The sequence below is a fragment of the Herpailurus yagouaroundi genome, unplaced genomic scaffold (genome assembly GCF_014898765.1).
Source record: "Herpailurus yagouaroundi ecotype Mexico unplaced genomic scaffold, PumYag 28, whole genome shotgun sequence".
Lineage (NCBI taxonomy): Eukaryota > Metazoa > Chordata > Mammalia > Carnivora > Felidae > Herpailurus > Herpailurus yagouaroundi.
In genome coordinates, this window is record NW_024412376.1 from 111,222,179 (window position 1) to 111,240,407 (window position 18,229).

Consider the following 18,229-nt stretch of genomic DNA (forward strand, 5'->3'; position numbering starts at 1 on the left):
GGTGGGAGGCTACTTTTCACAGGTGACCAGAACTGGCCTCGGAACCTGTCAAGTTAGGCAAATAGCCCTGACTGAATACCTAGCTTTGGTGACAAGTAGCAATCATTTGCTGATTCCCTTTTTTACCACAGTGTACTTCACAGGAATGAGCTAATTCTCACGTGGCACCCACATGACTCTTCTTGTGTTTCTTCCTCTTGGAGGCCTGATTCTGCAAATGGTTCTGAGAAAACTTGTCTGATCCCTCCCAGCCCCTCCAATGCCTCTCCGGCTGGGTGAGGCTGTCTCCTCTGTGGCTTCGGCGGCACGTTGTGCTTGGCATTTTCTTTCTTTTTTTTTTCTTCTCCCCCCTCCCCCCCTGTGCTTGGCATTTTCATAGCACTTTTCACGTATGTTGTGGGTTTTGCAGTATTGTTGTGAGATAATGTATGTAAAATACCTGAGTTGGTTCAGAATGGCTGTTTTTGTCATAAAAACAAAAACTGTGGTTGGCTGTCTTCTTGTCAGTCATGCCCAGTGTAAGCTGTGAGGGAAGGGACTGTGTGCCCGTTGCCTAGGACAGTGCCTAGGACATTGGTAGATACTCAATAAACTTTCAATGAAAGAATGAACAAATCAAATAAAATGGGTTAAAGAATAGCAAAGGTAGGGAATGAGCATGCCTTTCTTAACCATTTGAATATATGTAAATAATAAACATATAATTCTTGATATTTTCAACAAGAAAAATTCTTTATTTAAAATAAGCTAAGTGTTTTTACTAGATTAAATAAAATACTCTACAATGAGAATTTTAAATCCAATATTATCAAACCCAGTAATACCAGTCAGGGATTGTTCACCCATCCCTGTTTAATAATGTTTGAATGGTGTCTCTCATAATTCTGAGAATATGTGCCTTTGCTTGGAGAAAAATTTCCAAAGCAATGTTGCATTTCCTGGATATGACTGTCATGCTGGAGAGAGAAATTCTATAGTGCCCAAGACAGCTAAGAAACAGCGATTTTCACATGCAGAGACCCTTAAACTTGCTCTGATGTCATTAATAGTATTTCTAAATCACAGAGAAAGCCAACACATTTTATTTCAATAAGAGAATGAAAGCAAGAAGGGGACCTACACTATTTCTAGCCACTTGTATTTATTAATATATGCTCAGCATTTTTAACGCCTTTGCTGCGGCAGGGTAGTTAAGTGTTTCAGTAAAGAGATATACTATAGGGACAAAGCTGGGGAGCTTGTGCATACAGAAAGTAGCTGATAATCTCAAAGCTCTCAGGGCTCTTGGAAATGCCACACATCATGCATGATCTGGGGCTGCTGGGCCTTGTTTTCTGGCATGGATGTTTGCTGAGTGTCTGGGATGGCTGTGGTATCTGTGGGCGTTTCTTCCAGGGGTGTGGTCACGTCGGCACCATAGGTCTCATAAATATCTGCTAATCCAGGGGTCATCAGTGGGTCAGCTTCTGCTGGGGTGACCCTGGGGGGTCCCCCACTCTGCCCTGCAGGACCTCTTGCCAGGCTGGGGTCGTTGCCCTTTGGGTGAGCAAGAAGCCCTCCCAGGGCACCAGGTGCTACCTCTGGAAGGAGAGCTGGGTTTTCCGGATCGGCCGGGTTGACATCCGGCCTGGGGGAGCCTTGTGCACCTCCTTCGCCCTTCTCAGGGCCTTTGGTTCCGGTGACTGGGGTGTCAAATTCCAGAGTAAAATCCCCACCCATGGCTGGATTGTGGGGTATCCTGCCAAGGTTAGGCCTCATGCCTCCAAATCCTGGGAACATGGCTCCATAGGCCATGGGGCCTCCTCTGCCTCCCTGGAAATAAACCATTTACGAAAGGTACCGTTATCACCTACTATTAAGTATACCACACAATCACAATTGGTCAGATTCACCTAGAAATCATAAAAAACTGTTAGGGAAAAAAGAGTGAGTTGACAGCTTTGGGTAAGCACATTTCTCACTAAACTGGCTTTGAAATATAAAGGAGAGGATTCTGCACTTTTCTAGAAAGGTGGAAGGCAGGTGGAGACCCTTTGCCAAGTCTGAATGAAAGCAGGAAGGAGAGAAGTGGGGAAGCAGGGCAGAACCAAGTCTACAGGCAAACGGAAGTTCAAATATAATGTTAAGAAAACAATAAGCAGGCAAAATAGGCAATGCCATCATAAAACAAATGAACAAACAAACAAAAACTGGTTCATTGCTGAGTTTGTTGAGGGATATTTTAGAAAACCACCTCAACATCATTTCTCAAATGAACAAAGCCCTCTCTAAGATTTTCCTTTTCTTTTTCTTTATTTTTAGAACATGTGTCAGAAAAAGAAGCTTGATCTCTCTGGAGGAACTGAAATATTTTCTTCCTGTGGACGGTTAGAATTGTAGAACTTACCAGGTCCCTTTTTTTCTGCCTTTGCTGCCCCAAAATATCCAACCTCCAATTTTGGGCTACTTACAGTGATTGTGTAGGGCTTTGTAATTTGCATGTTTGTAATCTCATTTAATTAATCGCTTACAGTTTTTACTCATTTTAAATTCTATCTTCAATTTTTTGGTGACCTTTATTGGGGGCTTTTCATAAGCAACTACAAAATCTTTTAAGAATGAGGCAGAATATAAATAATTAAAATGATAAGATGATAATTAACGCTTACTTGAATTTTCAGCCAGTTGTGTTGGTAGTATGTGGATACCGCATTCTTTTCTCCTACCTTCTCTTGGCTCTCCACTCTCTAAATCTCAGCTTCTCACATCATCTCCTTGAGGGATGGCACTGTGAACCCCTTGCCTGGGCTACCTGCCTCTCCCCTTTACCTCTCTTATAGGTCTGTTTGCCCTTATCACAACATTTTGACACTATCTGCCCTTGTATCTGACTTTCCCATTGATTAGAGAGTAAACTCCTTGAGAACAGAAATCTTATCTAATTTATCTTGCCTCTATAGTGTCTTCCTATGCATCTAGTTCATAGAAGGCACTCAAGAATGTTGGGATGAGAAAGGCACCTGGGTGGCTCAGTCAGTTAAACATCTGACTTTGACTCAGGTCATGATCTCGTAGTTTGTGAGCTTGAGCCCCACGTCTGGCTCTGTGCTGACAGCTCACAGCCTGGAGCCTGCTTTGGATTCTGTGTCTTTCTCTCTCTGCCCCTCCCCTGCTCTCACTCTGCCTCTCTTCTTCCCTCAAAAATAGATAAACATTAAAAAAAAAAAAGAATGTTGGGATGAGAGTTTTCTTTCGATGATAGCATATTTATAGTATTTATTCATTTGATAGGATCTATAGTTGATAACAATTTCATTTAGTATGGTATTTGTTTTCTTTTGTTTTGTCCTCTAACAGAGGTAACAGGTAGAAATTTCTGGGGGAAAATATGAAATTGTGCAAGTCTACTGGTCTCAAAATTTAAAGTTGTCATATACATGGATAATAGAAAAAGAATATGCTCAAATTAACTTATTAACGCACTTTGAATTTTACACTAATCGCCTTTTAAACTTGGTTAGTTTTCTTTTTCTTATCTGAATATAGTTGACACACAACGTCACGTTAGGTTCATGTATACAACATTGTAATAGTGTTGTGTGGTGACAGATGGTGGCTACACTTGGGGTGAGGATAACATAATACATAGAGTTGTTTTCTTTTTCTTTTTTATCGCTCAATGTCGAGGTCTAAATTATTTGCAAAGCTGTTGAATTTGTTGTTTTGAATTTATTTGGTCCGAGAAGAAATGGGAACTCTGTACAAATCATGCGTGTCTTTTTTTTGGTTTGAAGCATATGCCATTCAATGATAATGGCCTTTCAGGAAAGGTTTCTCCTCTGCTCATATTCAAGAAACAGGGCAAAATCTTATGTTCTAGAATGGTCATGACTCAGAAATGACTAGATGGAAACGTGGCGAAATCTTTGCATGTTGCCTAAGAATCAAGGTTTTGGTTTCTGAGTGGAACAATCTGAGTCCTGTGCTCTATATTCAGTGACATTTATGGCCAATGCCTCTTGCAGCAAGTCTTTTGTGACTGTTCTGCCCTGACCACTATTTTCATAACAGTTTGAGGACATTACTCACCGCCATTTCTTCTGAGCTCATGATGCCAAGTCTGGCAGGAGCATTCTGTTCAAAAAGAAACAGTGCATCTTATTACCAGTCAGTAGGTTCCTATTATCCCATTAGCTACTCGAGACAAAGTTAAAAGTAAAGTAAAAAGTTAACTTTTTCCTTAAACCTTAAAGTTAATGCCATGTCCAACGGCAGGGTAAAGTGTAGAGGTGAGTCATTATTAAATGCATGGAGCCAAGTTGCATAATTCAGATAGAAAATTTACCTTTCCTAAATGCTGTTGTATATATGCGTGTGTGTGTGTGTGTGTGTGTGTGTGTGTGTGTGTGTGTGTGTTTCTGGCTAGAGTTAGTCAAATAGAAAGTGTGCCTCCTTGACATTTCAGTTGCTATTAGGCACTCAGAGAATATGGAATCTTTTGTGTGAAGCTTAGATTTTTATAATTATAGCTCTTAAGATAATATTGAATTTAAAATGATATTTTTTGTAGGTTACAGACTTACCAATTGATTTGCTCCATAGGACATGTAAAATATTCCTGGATAAAGCTAAATATAAATACAACAATCATCATAAAATGCATTTTCCAAGGAAAAATGTTCAAGTAAATTATAAGCAGAGGCATATTTTTTAAAAAGCTTACTGGAGAAGGTTTATTTTGTGGCATTGGTCCCCGAGATATCAAACGAGCTATTTGGAACACCTTTAAGTGATAGAAAAACAGAATTAGTAATTCATTTTTGCTATAATACAGGCAAACCTCCCATTACAGCCATTTCTAAGTGATATATGAAATGCATTTTCAGGTGGATTAATTTAACAAATAAGTATTTAATATTTAAGAAAACAAAGGAACCCATTATACTTCATATTCATGAATAAATGGGGCAATTAAACATTTTCACTCTTCTTTCTTTTTTTTAATTTTTAAAATGTTTATTTATTTTTAAGAGAGAGAGAGAGAGAGACAGAGTGCGAGTGGGGAAGGGCCAGGAAGAGAGAGGGAGACACAGAATCTGAAGCAGGCTCCAGGCTCTGAGCTGTCAGCACAGAGCCTGACACAGGGCTTGAACCCACAAACCGTGAGGTCATGACCTGAGCTAAAGTCAGACGCTTAACTGACTGAGCCACCCAGGCACCCCTCTTCTTTCTTGAAGTATAGATATTTTTCTTAATAAAGTATCTCATTGAGATCTGTACTTACTGATGGGCCTTGTGGATCAGCAAAATCCATTCCTGGTAGCTGCATCATAGATGAATATTAAAATTACTAAACTATAAAAGTAGAACTGGACATACTCTTAACTTATTTATGACTATAATAAGCAATCTAAAATGAATTTCCTGATTTTTGCTTTCATTTAGTCGGGCAGGACACAAAGTCTGTCTTCTCTTTTTAATTTTTTTAATGTTTATTTATTATTGAGAGACAGAGAAGGACAGAGCATGAGCATGGGAGGGGCAGAGAGAGGGAGACACAGAATCTGAAGCAGGCTCCAGGCTCTGAGCTGTCAGCACAGAGCCTGACGCGAGGCTCGAACTCACGAGCTGCAAGATCATGACCTGAGCCAAAGTTGGACGCTTAACTGAATGAGCCACCCAGGCACCCCAGTCTGTCTTCTTTTTAAAAAGGATGATAATATCTATCTTTATAGGATTTTAATCAGGGTGACATGGGGGAATGTCAAATGTGTGCAGCATACTAGTTACATGGTAGCTTCCTTTTCTTACTACTGCTCGTTTCTCTACATTATTGCATGATTGTTTTTTCTCCACCAGATAGAGAAATAATAATCCAAAATACTACATGCAATGCTGTGGGATAATCAGTCTTCTCAGTCCTTCCAACGCTGAAAAAGATCCTGGTGATAGGAAGCATAGACTTCTCTGGGCTGTCCTATTTCCCCTGAAAGCTTTCATCTTATGTGACTAAGAAACTAAGAGGCACAGGATCTTTTTAGAGTCCATGCCTTGTTTCTGATGGCAAAGGACAGATATGTCAGCTGCTTAAAAACATATTTGTATTGTCATAAATTATGCCTGAAAATTCCGATTATTTAAATATGCTCTGTAAATCAGTTTTCCTTTGAGTTAGTGGGCAATCCTGATTGGACTTTTGAGAAAGAATTACCTCGGCCTTTGGTGGCTTATCTGATGGTGCCACCTGCTGTTCAAGCATTGGCCCCTCTGCTTGCTGCAAGGGCGGTTGTCCCTGGTAAACTGGAGGCTGAGGTCCTCCCTTCTGGGCTGCGTCCTGGATGGCGGTTACAATAGTAGGCTGGAGGAAAGGTTTCTGTCCTGGCTGTTGAGGCTGCAGGGATGGCTGCGATGGGAGAGGTGGGGGATGTACAGGCAAAGAATATTCATACTGCAGAGAAATTTGAAAGGAGTGTCAGGAAGCGATAGCTCACTGAACTGTGGTGTCTAGAATTTCTAAAACAAAAGGGCTTGGGAAGCTTTCTACTTGCAAGAGAGTCCGGGGGAATTGGCCTGAAGCTTATGTTCATTTAGGAAGCACCAGTTTATGTAAAGTCAATGTTATTGGGGCAGTCTTTTGCGTGGCTGTCTCCTCCACTTCCTTTGGACTATCTGTGCTGCAGAATACGGAAAACTATCGGACTTCCTGGTAGAATGGTTGTTTCCTCCTCTGAGTTCCCAAAGCTGCCTCTAGGTATGTCTCTTACCACTTTTTCACTGGATTACAATGATATCTTTGCCCACCATCAACTGAGAGACAATTATATGTCTTCTTTGACTTTATAGCCCTAACACTTAACATGGTTCCTAACACGTGCCTGGCACTTGATAAATAATATATGTTTTGAGTTAATGAAAGGAGAGAAGTGATAATTAAGTAAAATACCAATCAAATTCCTGCATCATGGAGTCCATTTTGGAAATAGTCAAGTGGAGAAACAGTCACTACTAACATTATTTATTGTCCCACTAAATGCGGCTTGGTGAATAATGTTACTTGTGAGCACTGGAATCAAAAGTTCCTATTAAAACAACCATGTTTATTTGCTCCTTTTTGAAATTAACTGTGGTGGATGGCTTCCTGTTATTTTTAAATCATTTGCAAGCTCCTCAAAGTGGTATGGAAATCTCACAACAATCTGGCTCTGCTTTGCCTCTTCAACTACTGCCCATCTCTAAACTCTATGGCTTTTTATTACCGATACCTCATAATTTAACACCTTGTAATACATTGTCTTATCTTATCTCCCAATCAGATCTGAAACTTCATGAACCTTGGAACCATTTTTAAATGTTTTCATTTTCACTCCCAATCTATAATTTGGCTTATGCATTTATTAGGCACCAAAAAAAATAATGGTTAACTGATTGATGTATTTATTGATTACTGTAGGGTTCATGATATTTTAACCAGGACTTTGGCATCATTTTAAATGTGACTTTGAATAATTATTTGGAACTCTTGACTAAGATGAGAATTGTCCAGGATATAGCCTGCTTCCATCTTGAAGATAGTTTCTCTCTTGTTATGGCTCATGTCATTAACATAGGCCTCTTATATTTTGGAGGCCATATCTTCCTATTTGAAATAAATATACAAATAAGTTGAAAGTTTGGACCACTTTATTTTAATTTTTCCTAAGTACTAAAAACAATTATAGGTTTTGACTTGCTAATACTTGGATAATTTTTTATTCATTATTATTATTATCTGTCTGTAGCTAGTATATGATAAGTTAGAGAAGGCAAATATTGTTCAGCGTGAAGTTTCAAGCACATTGATGCAATTAACCTACCTGTTGAGTTTCATGCTCCCTTGGTCTCATCCATGGGAAAGAAGAATGTGGTGGCAGGAGACCATGCATCCACAAAGAATTAAATGACTTTCCAAAACCAAATCTTGAATACTAAAGACATGTAGGGGGGAAAAAGGAAAAAAAAAAAACCATGCTTTTATTTCAGTAGTGGCTTAAACTTGGTTTTCATTTTCTACAAAATCCATAGAAAGTGTGGAGACAGCAAATTAAGTGTGACATCGGTGAATTTAATGTGGACAGGTAAATGCTCTCTTCCAATAGACTTACTTTCCATCCTAAGACAGACTGCAAGATTCCCATAAACTTACTTGAGATTTAGCTTTTTAAGCATTCATATTTTGGGCTGTTCAATAAAATTGAAGTGCTAGAAAGGATTTTTTTCTTACTCAAGAACATTAAATATTGTTTTACCTACCATCCCATCCAAGGGTCTTATTTTGTTTTAGGTTATCTCTATTACTCATTTGTTCTTTCAATACTTAGGATAATATCTATTCACAAACAAATTTTATGAATTACAATGTTGCTATTAATAATATCACTACCACCACCACCATTAATTCATGCAATAAGAAATATTTGAAAATAAGGTTACCTGAGAAAGCATATTTAATCCCTGCAAACTTCCCAACTGTCTCATTGTCTATCAAGAAAAAAGGTGGGTTAGTGTTTGCCACATATATTCCTTTTCATATGGTACAACCATTTTCTAAATATATGATATTAGCACAAAGTTTGCAGTGGGTCAGCTGAATAAAATAAAATAGACACAATCATCATTGAAGAGTGGAAATGTTAAATGTGGTTGTGCCATTGTTGTTATTGCTATTAAAATAGTGAGTTTGCTTTTTATCATTAATCAAATAAGAGAAAAAGGTATCATTTAAGTAAAGGTCACATTAAAACATTGGAAAATAGCTCATTCAATTGAAATAGAAACTTAATCATGTGGGGCGCCTGGGTGGCGCAGTCGGTTAAGCGTCCGACTTCAACCAGGTCACGATCTCACGGTCCGTGAGTTCGAGCCCCGCGTCAGGCTCTGGGCTGATGGCTCAGAGCCTGGAGCCTGTTTCCGATTCTGTGTCTCCCCCTCTCTCTGCCCCTCGCCCGTTCATGCTCTGTCTCTCTCTGTCCCAAAAATAAATAAATGTTGAAAAAAAAAAAAAAAAAAGAAACTTAATCATGAGAACATTGTTTCATTGACTCTTACCTCCCTTCCCCATTTAATTTACTTTGCCTTTTATAAATCCATCCCCAAACAGGCAAACAAAACAAAAACAAGACAAAACAAAGCACCCTTACCTCCTTCCCAAATAAAAAAGGCCTCAAAATAGTAAATGTAAAACACACTGGGGAAAATGGTGAGTATCTGGATAGCTGGTCAAGAATGCTGCCAATTCAACAGAAAGTCAATTTCAATTTAATGGGAAGAGGTTTAGAGTGCTTTGAGTTGTTTTTAAGCTAGAAAGTGAGAAAAAAGTAACTCTGTGAGCTTCCGTTTGAAATAAACTTCCAGCCTATTGCCCCCAGATTATCATGATATGAATAAACTTTGCAAGGTCTTATGAAAAATTTATAATCTCATAAATGTTTTTTTATTCATAACTGTTAATATTTTCTTTTGACATGGTCAAATGTTTCCAGTGTGCTGAGATTTTCTAAACAGAGTATTATTAGTTATGAGAACTTCAGCAAGACAAACAGGCTATGAAGCAGGTGCCACAAAACCAGGTTAATGTTATTTACAAGAGTTCTTATAAACAACCACATTTTGTGGGGTAAATTCTCTTAAGGGGAACATTGTCATATAAAGTACTATAAGGTGATGGAATTAAATGTAAACCATTTGTGGCTTCAGAACAATGTGTTTTAATTAATGTAGTAATTATATTAATACAGTAATTATATAATGTATATGTAATATATATTAGGTATTAAATATTAGTATTGATCTGATTCACACACAGGTGACATTCTGAAGAGTAAAATATCTGAGAGTTTAAAATTGCAGTAAAATGAGAAGATGAGGTTCTAATAAATGTCATATGCTTCTCTGGAACTTCTCTAGAAAGCCACTGACTTCTGACTAGGAAAACAGAACCTGCCCATGGTGTTTCTCTCTTACCAAGACCATACAAATGTAAAGACTACATGTAAATACTCTGACGATACATACCTCCAGGCTCAAACTAGCCATGCCTGGTGTTCCAGGTTGCTGAGGAAACATCTAGACGGAAATAAGAATAATTTTGATATCTGGTGAGAACCTTCCCTAAATGCATACTGGAAATAGAAAGCCTAGCCCAGTGCATAAAGGCCAGCTGAGGGATTTTGACTTGAGTTTTTAAGCAGAATAAAGAAAAATTTAAATTAATTGGGAGAATTAACATCATATTTAATGGCTTTGCTCCCACATGAATCATCTACCCTTTGTATCTTAATGCAGAAATTTTTGTTTAACTTTGAGATTACATTGAGCACAAATACAAATACAATGTAGGATAAAGCTACAAAATAGAAAACCAAGAATACTTTGTATTCTTAAAGAAATTACCCTATAGGTAAGCAAAAGGGACAAACCTAAGGTCAATTTTCTTGTGGTTTTGCCAAGCTTACGTGCTTCTGGTTCATGAAATGTGGCATGGAATCATGGCATTCAGCAAAGAGCACATGCAAAACCTAACTTACCATCCATTCAAGGGGTTTCAACAAATGCTCTGTCATCATTTATGAAAAAATATTTTATATATAAATCTATTATCTGTGTTTGTATTTTTTGATCATATCCAAAATATACACTTTAAAAAAAGTCAAGTTTTATTATAATGTATTCATTTAAAAGTTGTTAAAAATATAGTTATACTTACAACTAGATTTTTAAAGTGTAAGATATTTTTCTTTCTAAAGCAATCTTTGTTAATATGCATAAATACCAGTAGAAAAAAAATGGAGAATGGAAGAGTAAGAATTAGAGTACTTTGGATTTTGAGGGTTTTTGGTTCTTTGGAAATCCTTACTTTCCAGGGTCCCAGGTTCTCAATGCCTTCTTTCCTTCATTTATACACAAATATTTATGGAGCATCCACTAAACATATTGGGATTTTTTTTTTCGTGAGTAAGAAGTTGAGGAATAGTTTCCTGAGTGTGTTATCTACCTTCCACTTTATGCCTTTTTATACAAGTAAAATCTTGCCCTCTTAGTCATGGTGCAAATTGTTCCAAATAATTCAGTTTTGGAAATGGATAGCAGAAAAAGAGTTATAAATGTGTAGCAAATACTCTAAGCAGAGAAAAAGATCAGTTGTGTAGACAGGAAGACTGATGTGTGTGTGTGTGTGTGTGTGTGTGTGTGTGTGTGTGTGTGTGTGTGTAGTGAGCAGATTGTTCAGCATTTTGGAGGACTGTGAGAGTAAAGCATTCCTCCCAGTGGCCAGTACACAGATAAGGTATCTTGGACAGATTCAACTACAAAGTATACTTTCCTTTCCATTTACTCCAAGTCATGAATTAACAACAAATTTACATGAATGTAAATGGACAGAGGGTACCTTTCCAAGGAGGGAGTAAAATTAGAACATCTAACTTGACAGGCAGTCAGTTGGCAATCCTAAACAATTGTCATGTCCCTCAGGGTGGACCTGATTGACACAGGTGTGGGCCAGCATAAGTTCCAGGAGTGTCAAAGTATTAGACAGTGGATGGCTGAGGCTGACCCCAGGGTCAGTATCATACAAAAGTAAGCTAGGGTGGCAGCTTCACTTTTTCTTTCACTTAAAGTTCATGTTGAGTAATGGAATAGAAACTCTTTTTATTCGCAGAGTTGAGGCTTTCATCTTTGTAGCCAGTTTTTATCCCCTTTCTCCCAAACATTTAACTTTAAGAAACCCAAGGAGCTAATCTTTTTTTTTTGTCAGGGAACTGAAATATTTGAAAGTTTATTTAAGTCCAACTATGAGTTCCTCAAGACAAGAGATCATGTCAAACTTACGTTTGTGGCTCCAATGCCCAGCACATTGCTGGATACATGTCAGGTGTTCGGTCAATATTTGCCAAATGCATATGGCAGCAGAACAAAGTCTCCATGAAAATAGAAACACATACTATTGGCTGGTAGAGTTCAGTACCCAGAGGATTGTATTCATGAGATCATATCAACATATGTTAGAATGAGCCAGGTATAGGACCATAACATACAATTAGCCCCATTGCCATAGCATGTTTTGATTTAAGAAACTTCAACTCTCAGTCATATAGTATCTCCCCCATGAGGCAAATCTGTTGGTTAATTACTTAATTACTAGCTTCAAATAGAATTACTTAGCTCTGTTTTGTAACCATCATAATTTGGCTAATATTATTCTTTTAAAAATGAAGAAAATGGACTTTCCTTTTTTGGAGAAATTTCTTCTCCATTTCAATTGCACAACGGCAGCAAGTGGTTATAATAAAATTGTGCCATGGCTTTGCAGAGGCTACATAAGTCTTTTATATTTGAATGAATGGAATAAGACTTCAAAATTTTCTTCAGAATATTTTAATATCTTTTTGAATAAAAAAATTACATTGACCTACTGCTTTCAGATGGTAAGCTGATGTCTGGACACCTATGACCTTTGACTCAGTAGGAACTCTACCACTGGATTAATTCAAATGAGTCCATGCATGAACTTTAGACCATGTCCTTCGGTACTGTTTAGCATCCAAGAATCTAGAATATCTAGAAAACTATGACTTACCGGCACTGCGGAACTCATTTCCAGGAGGCAAAAGATCAGTATTAGGTCCTTCATTTTGGAAAGTGGGATCTGAAACAGAATTGGGTTGGAGAATTAAGTCAGATGAATTTTTATTTCAGAATGGTTAAAAGGCAATGTTTCAAATGAGCCACATCTCTGTTCTTCCAAAACAATCAGTTTCAAGAAAACAAAAATAAAAATAAAACACAATTAAATATTTCTAAACTTATTTATGCTTACTAGTTTTTGGAATGAATTGACAATCAATTAAAAAATATCTAAGTGATTTTTTTTTTATGGAGTTACAACCTAAATGAACATATAGGAACAACCTTTGTGCTGTGTTCTTTAACTGCTGTGTTTCATTTCATAAAATGAATTATGAATTTGAAAATCCGTTCCATTATGTGAAATTTTGGTCTATTAAGTATCATTCACAGGATGTTATACTTTCTCTCCAGAGTACATTTTGAAATGCATTTGAAAGATAATACAATGATTATTTTATAGCAAACCTTTATTTGCAGATATATTAGAATGTATCACTCTATGTTTCAGTTATCCAGATAAACATAACAAAACTTATCTTTTAAAAAACAAGAATGAGGGATGCCTGGGTGGCTTAGTTGGTTGAGTGTCTGACTTCGGCTCAGGTCATGATCTTCCAGGTGAAGCTCGACATCAGGCTCACTGCTGTCAGTGAAGAGTCTGCTTCAGATCCTCTGTCCCCCTTTTTCTCTGCCCCTCCCCCACTTGTACTCTCCCCCCAAATAAATAAATATTAAAAAAGTAAGAATGAACTGAATATTTTAAATGCCTTTGATATTAGTGGGAAATATGTCTCAAAACTGAGTTTTCCTTTTTCTAAAATGAATTATCTCTTTAAGTTTATTCTAGAAGTTGAAAAGCCTCTTTACTTTTATATGAACAGAAATCTGCCTACCCAAGAAATTTGCTTGTCTTCTAATGCCTTTCTAAATTAGGCCCTGTCACTAATAATCACAAATAGTAAAAAAAAAAAAAAAAAAAAAAAAAAAAAGAAAGAAAGAAAAAAAAGAAAAAGAAAAAGAAAAAAAGTCTATAGATTAGTCTTTTTTCTTAGCTGGTAAGATATTTGGCATGTCTTCTCTGGAACATGCTAATGGTTTACAATAAACTATTATTCAGCTTCTGGTGACAAACAAAAATCCTCTGTATAAAAGCTACTTGGAGATAGGAAAAAAGAACTTATAGGAATCACATGGAAATCATAAAATCACATTTTACCTTCAATGTTGACATGCACTGTGTTCTCAGGGCCTGGTGATGCCAACCAAGACAGTTCTAAGAAAAGAAGATTAAAATTTTTTCTGGTCTGTGCCTAGGACTCGCTCTGTATCTCTCATCCAGGGAAGACCAGAAACCTTTATTTAAAGCGCCAATCCACCAATCAAAGTGAAGCAAAATGGGGAAAAAAACCAAACTCTGCTCCTGTAATTTAGCCCACACCCTTTTATTGCATGCAAGGACATTGGCCCAGTAGAGTCTTATTATTTTTAATTGTAAACCAACCCTTGTATTTATTCAGAGAACTCAATTGCAGGGAGGACAGTAAAGGAATAATGGACATAAGCTCTGAAGACAATCATTTTGGTGAGCTGAAGGAAATATATGTAAAATAGGTGCAAAATTAACCATTATCTATTTTGTTCAGGTTTTTATCTGCAGATAAAGCTAGTGACCCAGTGCCAACATTCTCAAGATTTTCACCCTCATACTTGTTATAGTAAATGTATCTTCCCTCCCTTACCCCAACACTCTAGAAGGAAACATAACATAATGTTCTGAGATTGAAAGAGAAAATGAAAATATTAGATGGATAATGAGTACATTATAATGTTTTCCTCAGAATTTCCTAGATAGTTTTTTATCTGAAGATAATAGACTAGAGTTAGCCAAGCTTTTGTTAAGAAATTTTAATTGGACCCTCTGAGAGAATCACTTCAGGTAAACCTTTGGTGCATGTGCTTTGGGGAAAGAGGGACATAAGTCAAAACATTCTCCGTGAACCAATCAGGTCAATGGGCACTAGTTTCATTTCACTCTTTATTTTATTTTTTTTTTAAGATTAAAAAGATGCTTATTTATTTTTGAGAGAGAGAGAGAGAGAGAGAGAGAGAGAGAGAGAGAGAGATTGAGAGAGAGGAGCACAGGATCTAAAGTGGACTCTGTACTGACAGCAGAGAGCCTGATGCAGGGGTCAAACTCATGAACTGTGAGATCATGACCTGAGCTGAAGTCAGATGCTTAGCAGATTGAGCCACTCAGGCACCCTTATCTCAATCTTTAGATAGACTTATTTTCAGGCATTCAGTACCAAGCCAGGTTAGTCATATCTGTGTCACTTAAAAGGCTAATGTCAACATGGATGAGTTTTTCTCCAGGAACAGATAAAGATGTCTTGGATGTGGATTGGACTTTAACTGCTTTTGTTATTTCTCTGCCCCTCCTTATCTTTCCAAAGGTGTGATTTCAGATGTGGTAGGGGTAAGAATTTAAGATTGGTTTCCTAAGAAGGGATGAGTCAGTATACTCTTTAGGGGAATAGGGATCTTACCAATTACAGGGAACACCGAGGAAGCTGGTATTTTGGAGAAAAGATGTCTTCATACCTAAGTGTAGGCTTAACATCTTCAAATAATGATATCCAAGAAATTGTTCCTGATAAAACCCATTTCCTATTGATAACAGAATTATTTTTAGGATGTAAAGAAATAAGGAATGTAAATATGTTTTGTAAATAATAAAATGTTTTTGCAAAAAAAGTATTATTTTTGACCCCACCTTTCCCATTTGTCTCTATTCCAGCTCTGGTGCTTGATCAAGTCCTCTAATCTCTCTGAGCCCTAGTTCCTTCCTTTGTTATATAAGGATGATTATTTACGACCATAGGTTTGTTTTGAAGATTTGGTGAGATGATAAAGATACAGCGGCTGCCATATAGTGGGTGTCAGTAAGTGGGTGATTTGTTCTTTGAGTGGGAGAAGCTACATGAAACACCACAGAGACACTGTGTGTGTGTGTGTGTGTGTGTGTGTGTATGTGTCTGTGTGTGTATGTGTGTGTGTGTGTGTGTTAAAAAAGAGGAGCAGTGGCAGTTAGGTGTATGAGTTCCAAAGAGGGTAGAGAAGGGACTTGATGGAAGGCATTTTGTTTGCCTAGAAATTGATGCTGAATCCATGGGATTAAGCTTCCTAGTTGACTGTTAACCAGGAAAATGGGATGTGTGTGAATATGTCTTTTACAGTTTATGAGCATGATCATGATAGGCTAATGATGATGTTTTCATAGAATTCATATATTCTGCTTTTCTCTTAAGCTAAATACTTAATATACTATAAATGATGTTGCTTCTACCCTTTAAAAATGACCTTCACACTCAGTCCTGGATTACTGTCTTCCAGATGTTTGCGTTAGTTTCTTTCTCCTCCACTTTCCTGCATACCCACGTCAATTTATCTTCCTAAAATATTGGTTTCAACATTTCACAGCTCCGCTCAAAAACTTTTTAAGGACCCCTAAAGCTATAAATTTCACCCTCTATAACTAGACAGTCAAATTAACATGTCCATTCACCTTTCCAATTTCATCTCCCATTTTATGCAAGACTGTACATTGGGATAGTAATCATGATTGTTGTAATCAGTTGAAGTAAACATTTTGCATCTGGTCAACAGCTTTTTAAAAAAATCTTTTAATGTTTATTTTTGAGACAGAAGAGAGAGACAGAATGAGAGCGGAGGGGGGCGGGCAGAGAGAGAGGGAATCAGAATCAGAAGCAGGCTCCAGGCTCTGAGCTGTCAGCACAGCTGACATGCAGGGCTCAAATTCATGGACCGCGAGATCATGACCTGAGCCAAAGTCGGACCCTTAACCGACAGAGTCACCCAGCCGCCCCAAGTCAACAGCTTTCTATTTTTGATTTATGTTACTGGGAAAGTTAGCAAACATAATCCTAATACATCCTAATTAAAAGGAATTTAATTACAAAAATCTGTAAATTAGCCTGAGCATATCAATGTGTAGCAGTGATGATAGACATTAAGGAACTACTACAGCTGATGGCTACTATGTCATGTTGATCAAGACCATACCTTTACCTAAAAAAAATGAGAGTAACAAATTAAAAAAAATGCTGTGTCCGGAGTATAGCAAAAATAAAAAAGCTCAGAATGGCAGAAGATCTGAGATACATGAGGGGACATGTACAGAAAAACTTATAAAGAAAAAGCTAGATAAAGAAGATCCTGTGGAAAATGTCAGTACAGTAGCTGGATCACAGCTTTTGAAAACCCTGCCATGACATTAATCATGTGATACTGGGTGAGCCACTCAACTTGAATATATACAGTATTTTTGTATAATTATTTAATCTGTGAAATGTGGTCTACCATAGGATGGCATTAATTTAATTTAATGTATTTAAGTTAAGCATATTAATGAATATTAAGTGCTCAGCACACTATTTGGTATGCAGAAAATATTCAGTGATCATGAGTTATTGTTCTTGTTGAAATAAAGAAATCTATGGTGCATATCTACTTCACATTGGACTATGGGCCTTGGCTGTGACTATTCTAGCCACCAAAGGCAGTTATGTTAGTTATAACAACGAACTAAAATGTATTCTTATGATTTTAATTGCTAATGAGCATGTTGATTGCATGGGACAAAACATGGACTTTGATTTTTGCTTTGTTCTCACACATGGTCCCTTTCAACCTTCGACTCCAGCCAGACTTGTTTACTCAGTCTCTCCAGAATGTGCCATGGTTTGTCTCTTCTTGAGGCTTTTATTGAACCTTTCTCTCCGCCTAAACTCTTTTCTTATCTCTTCACAGCTTGTTTTCAAAGTTCCAGTCCATTTTTACCTCTTTGGTGACTCTTTCCCCCACCATTCCACTCCACTGTGATGTTCTCTTCTCTGACTCCAAATATTTGTCAGTCATTCGACAACCATTCATACACTACATTGTGACAAATTGCTTGTTATAGATCTTCACATTTTACTTTTCACATGATCTTCTAATTTTTTGGATAGATTATCATATTTTTTCAAACACATAAAATATTCCTGCGGGAACAGAAATCACTCATTCCACTAAGTTGTATCCTTTGACGTTATATTCACATTATAATGGGTAATATTTGGATAGTATTTACTGTGGGCAGGCATTATTTTAGTGTTCTACATATATTAATTTATTTAATCCTCCAAATGACTTTTTGAAGAAGATACTATTCTCCCCTTTTTATACAAAGAGAAAACTGATCTACAGAGAGGTGAACTAAATTACCCAAAATGACAGTTAGTGAGTGGTGGGACCAGAATTTAGACACAGGCATCTTGCTCTTATGCACCATGCCAGAATGAATGAGTCATTCAATAGTAGATGACATTGATCAATCAATCATTGCTAGATACAAAGGAGTATAATACAGTACACCTACTTGTCAGAAATTTATCAGCAAATAACTCGAGAAATACACAAAAATAGTTAATGAGACATACAGCAAACCAACAATAATTTAATTAAAAAGCCTATATAATATCAAAAAGGATGGTCCCACATGGATTAACTGCTAAAATAATAATGCTAT

The 18,229-nt window shown here is 37.1% G+C and overlaps 1 protein-coding gene across 1 annotated transcript; it reads right to left on the reverse strand.

Moving 5' to 3' along the window:
* Nucleotides 1–1,190: 1,190 nt before the first annotated feature.
* Nucleotides 1,191–17,577, reverse strand: AMBN (ameloblastin). The gene is made up of 12 exons (XM_040489885.1): nucleotides 17,500–17,577; nucleotides 16,723–16,728; nucleotides 12,590–12,658; nucleotides 10,030–10,080; nucleotides 8,449–8,496; nucleotides 7,833–7,943; nucleotides 6,191–6,427; nucleotides 5,264–5,302; nucleotides 4,703–4,762; nucleotides 4,563–4,607; nucleotides 4,069–4,113; nucleotides 1,191–1,812 (listed from the first exon to the last, which is right to left on the reverse strand). Exons 1-12 carry the CDS (start codon nucleotides 17,575–17,577, stop codon nucleotides 1,276–1,278), a joined length of 1,326 nt encoding a protein of 441 aa, XP_040345819.1. The 3' UTR covers nucleotides 1,191–1,275.
* Nucleotides 17,578–18,229: the final 652 nt, after the last annotated feature.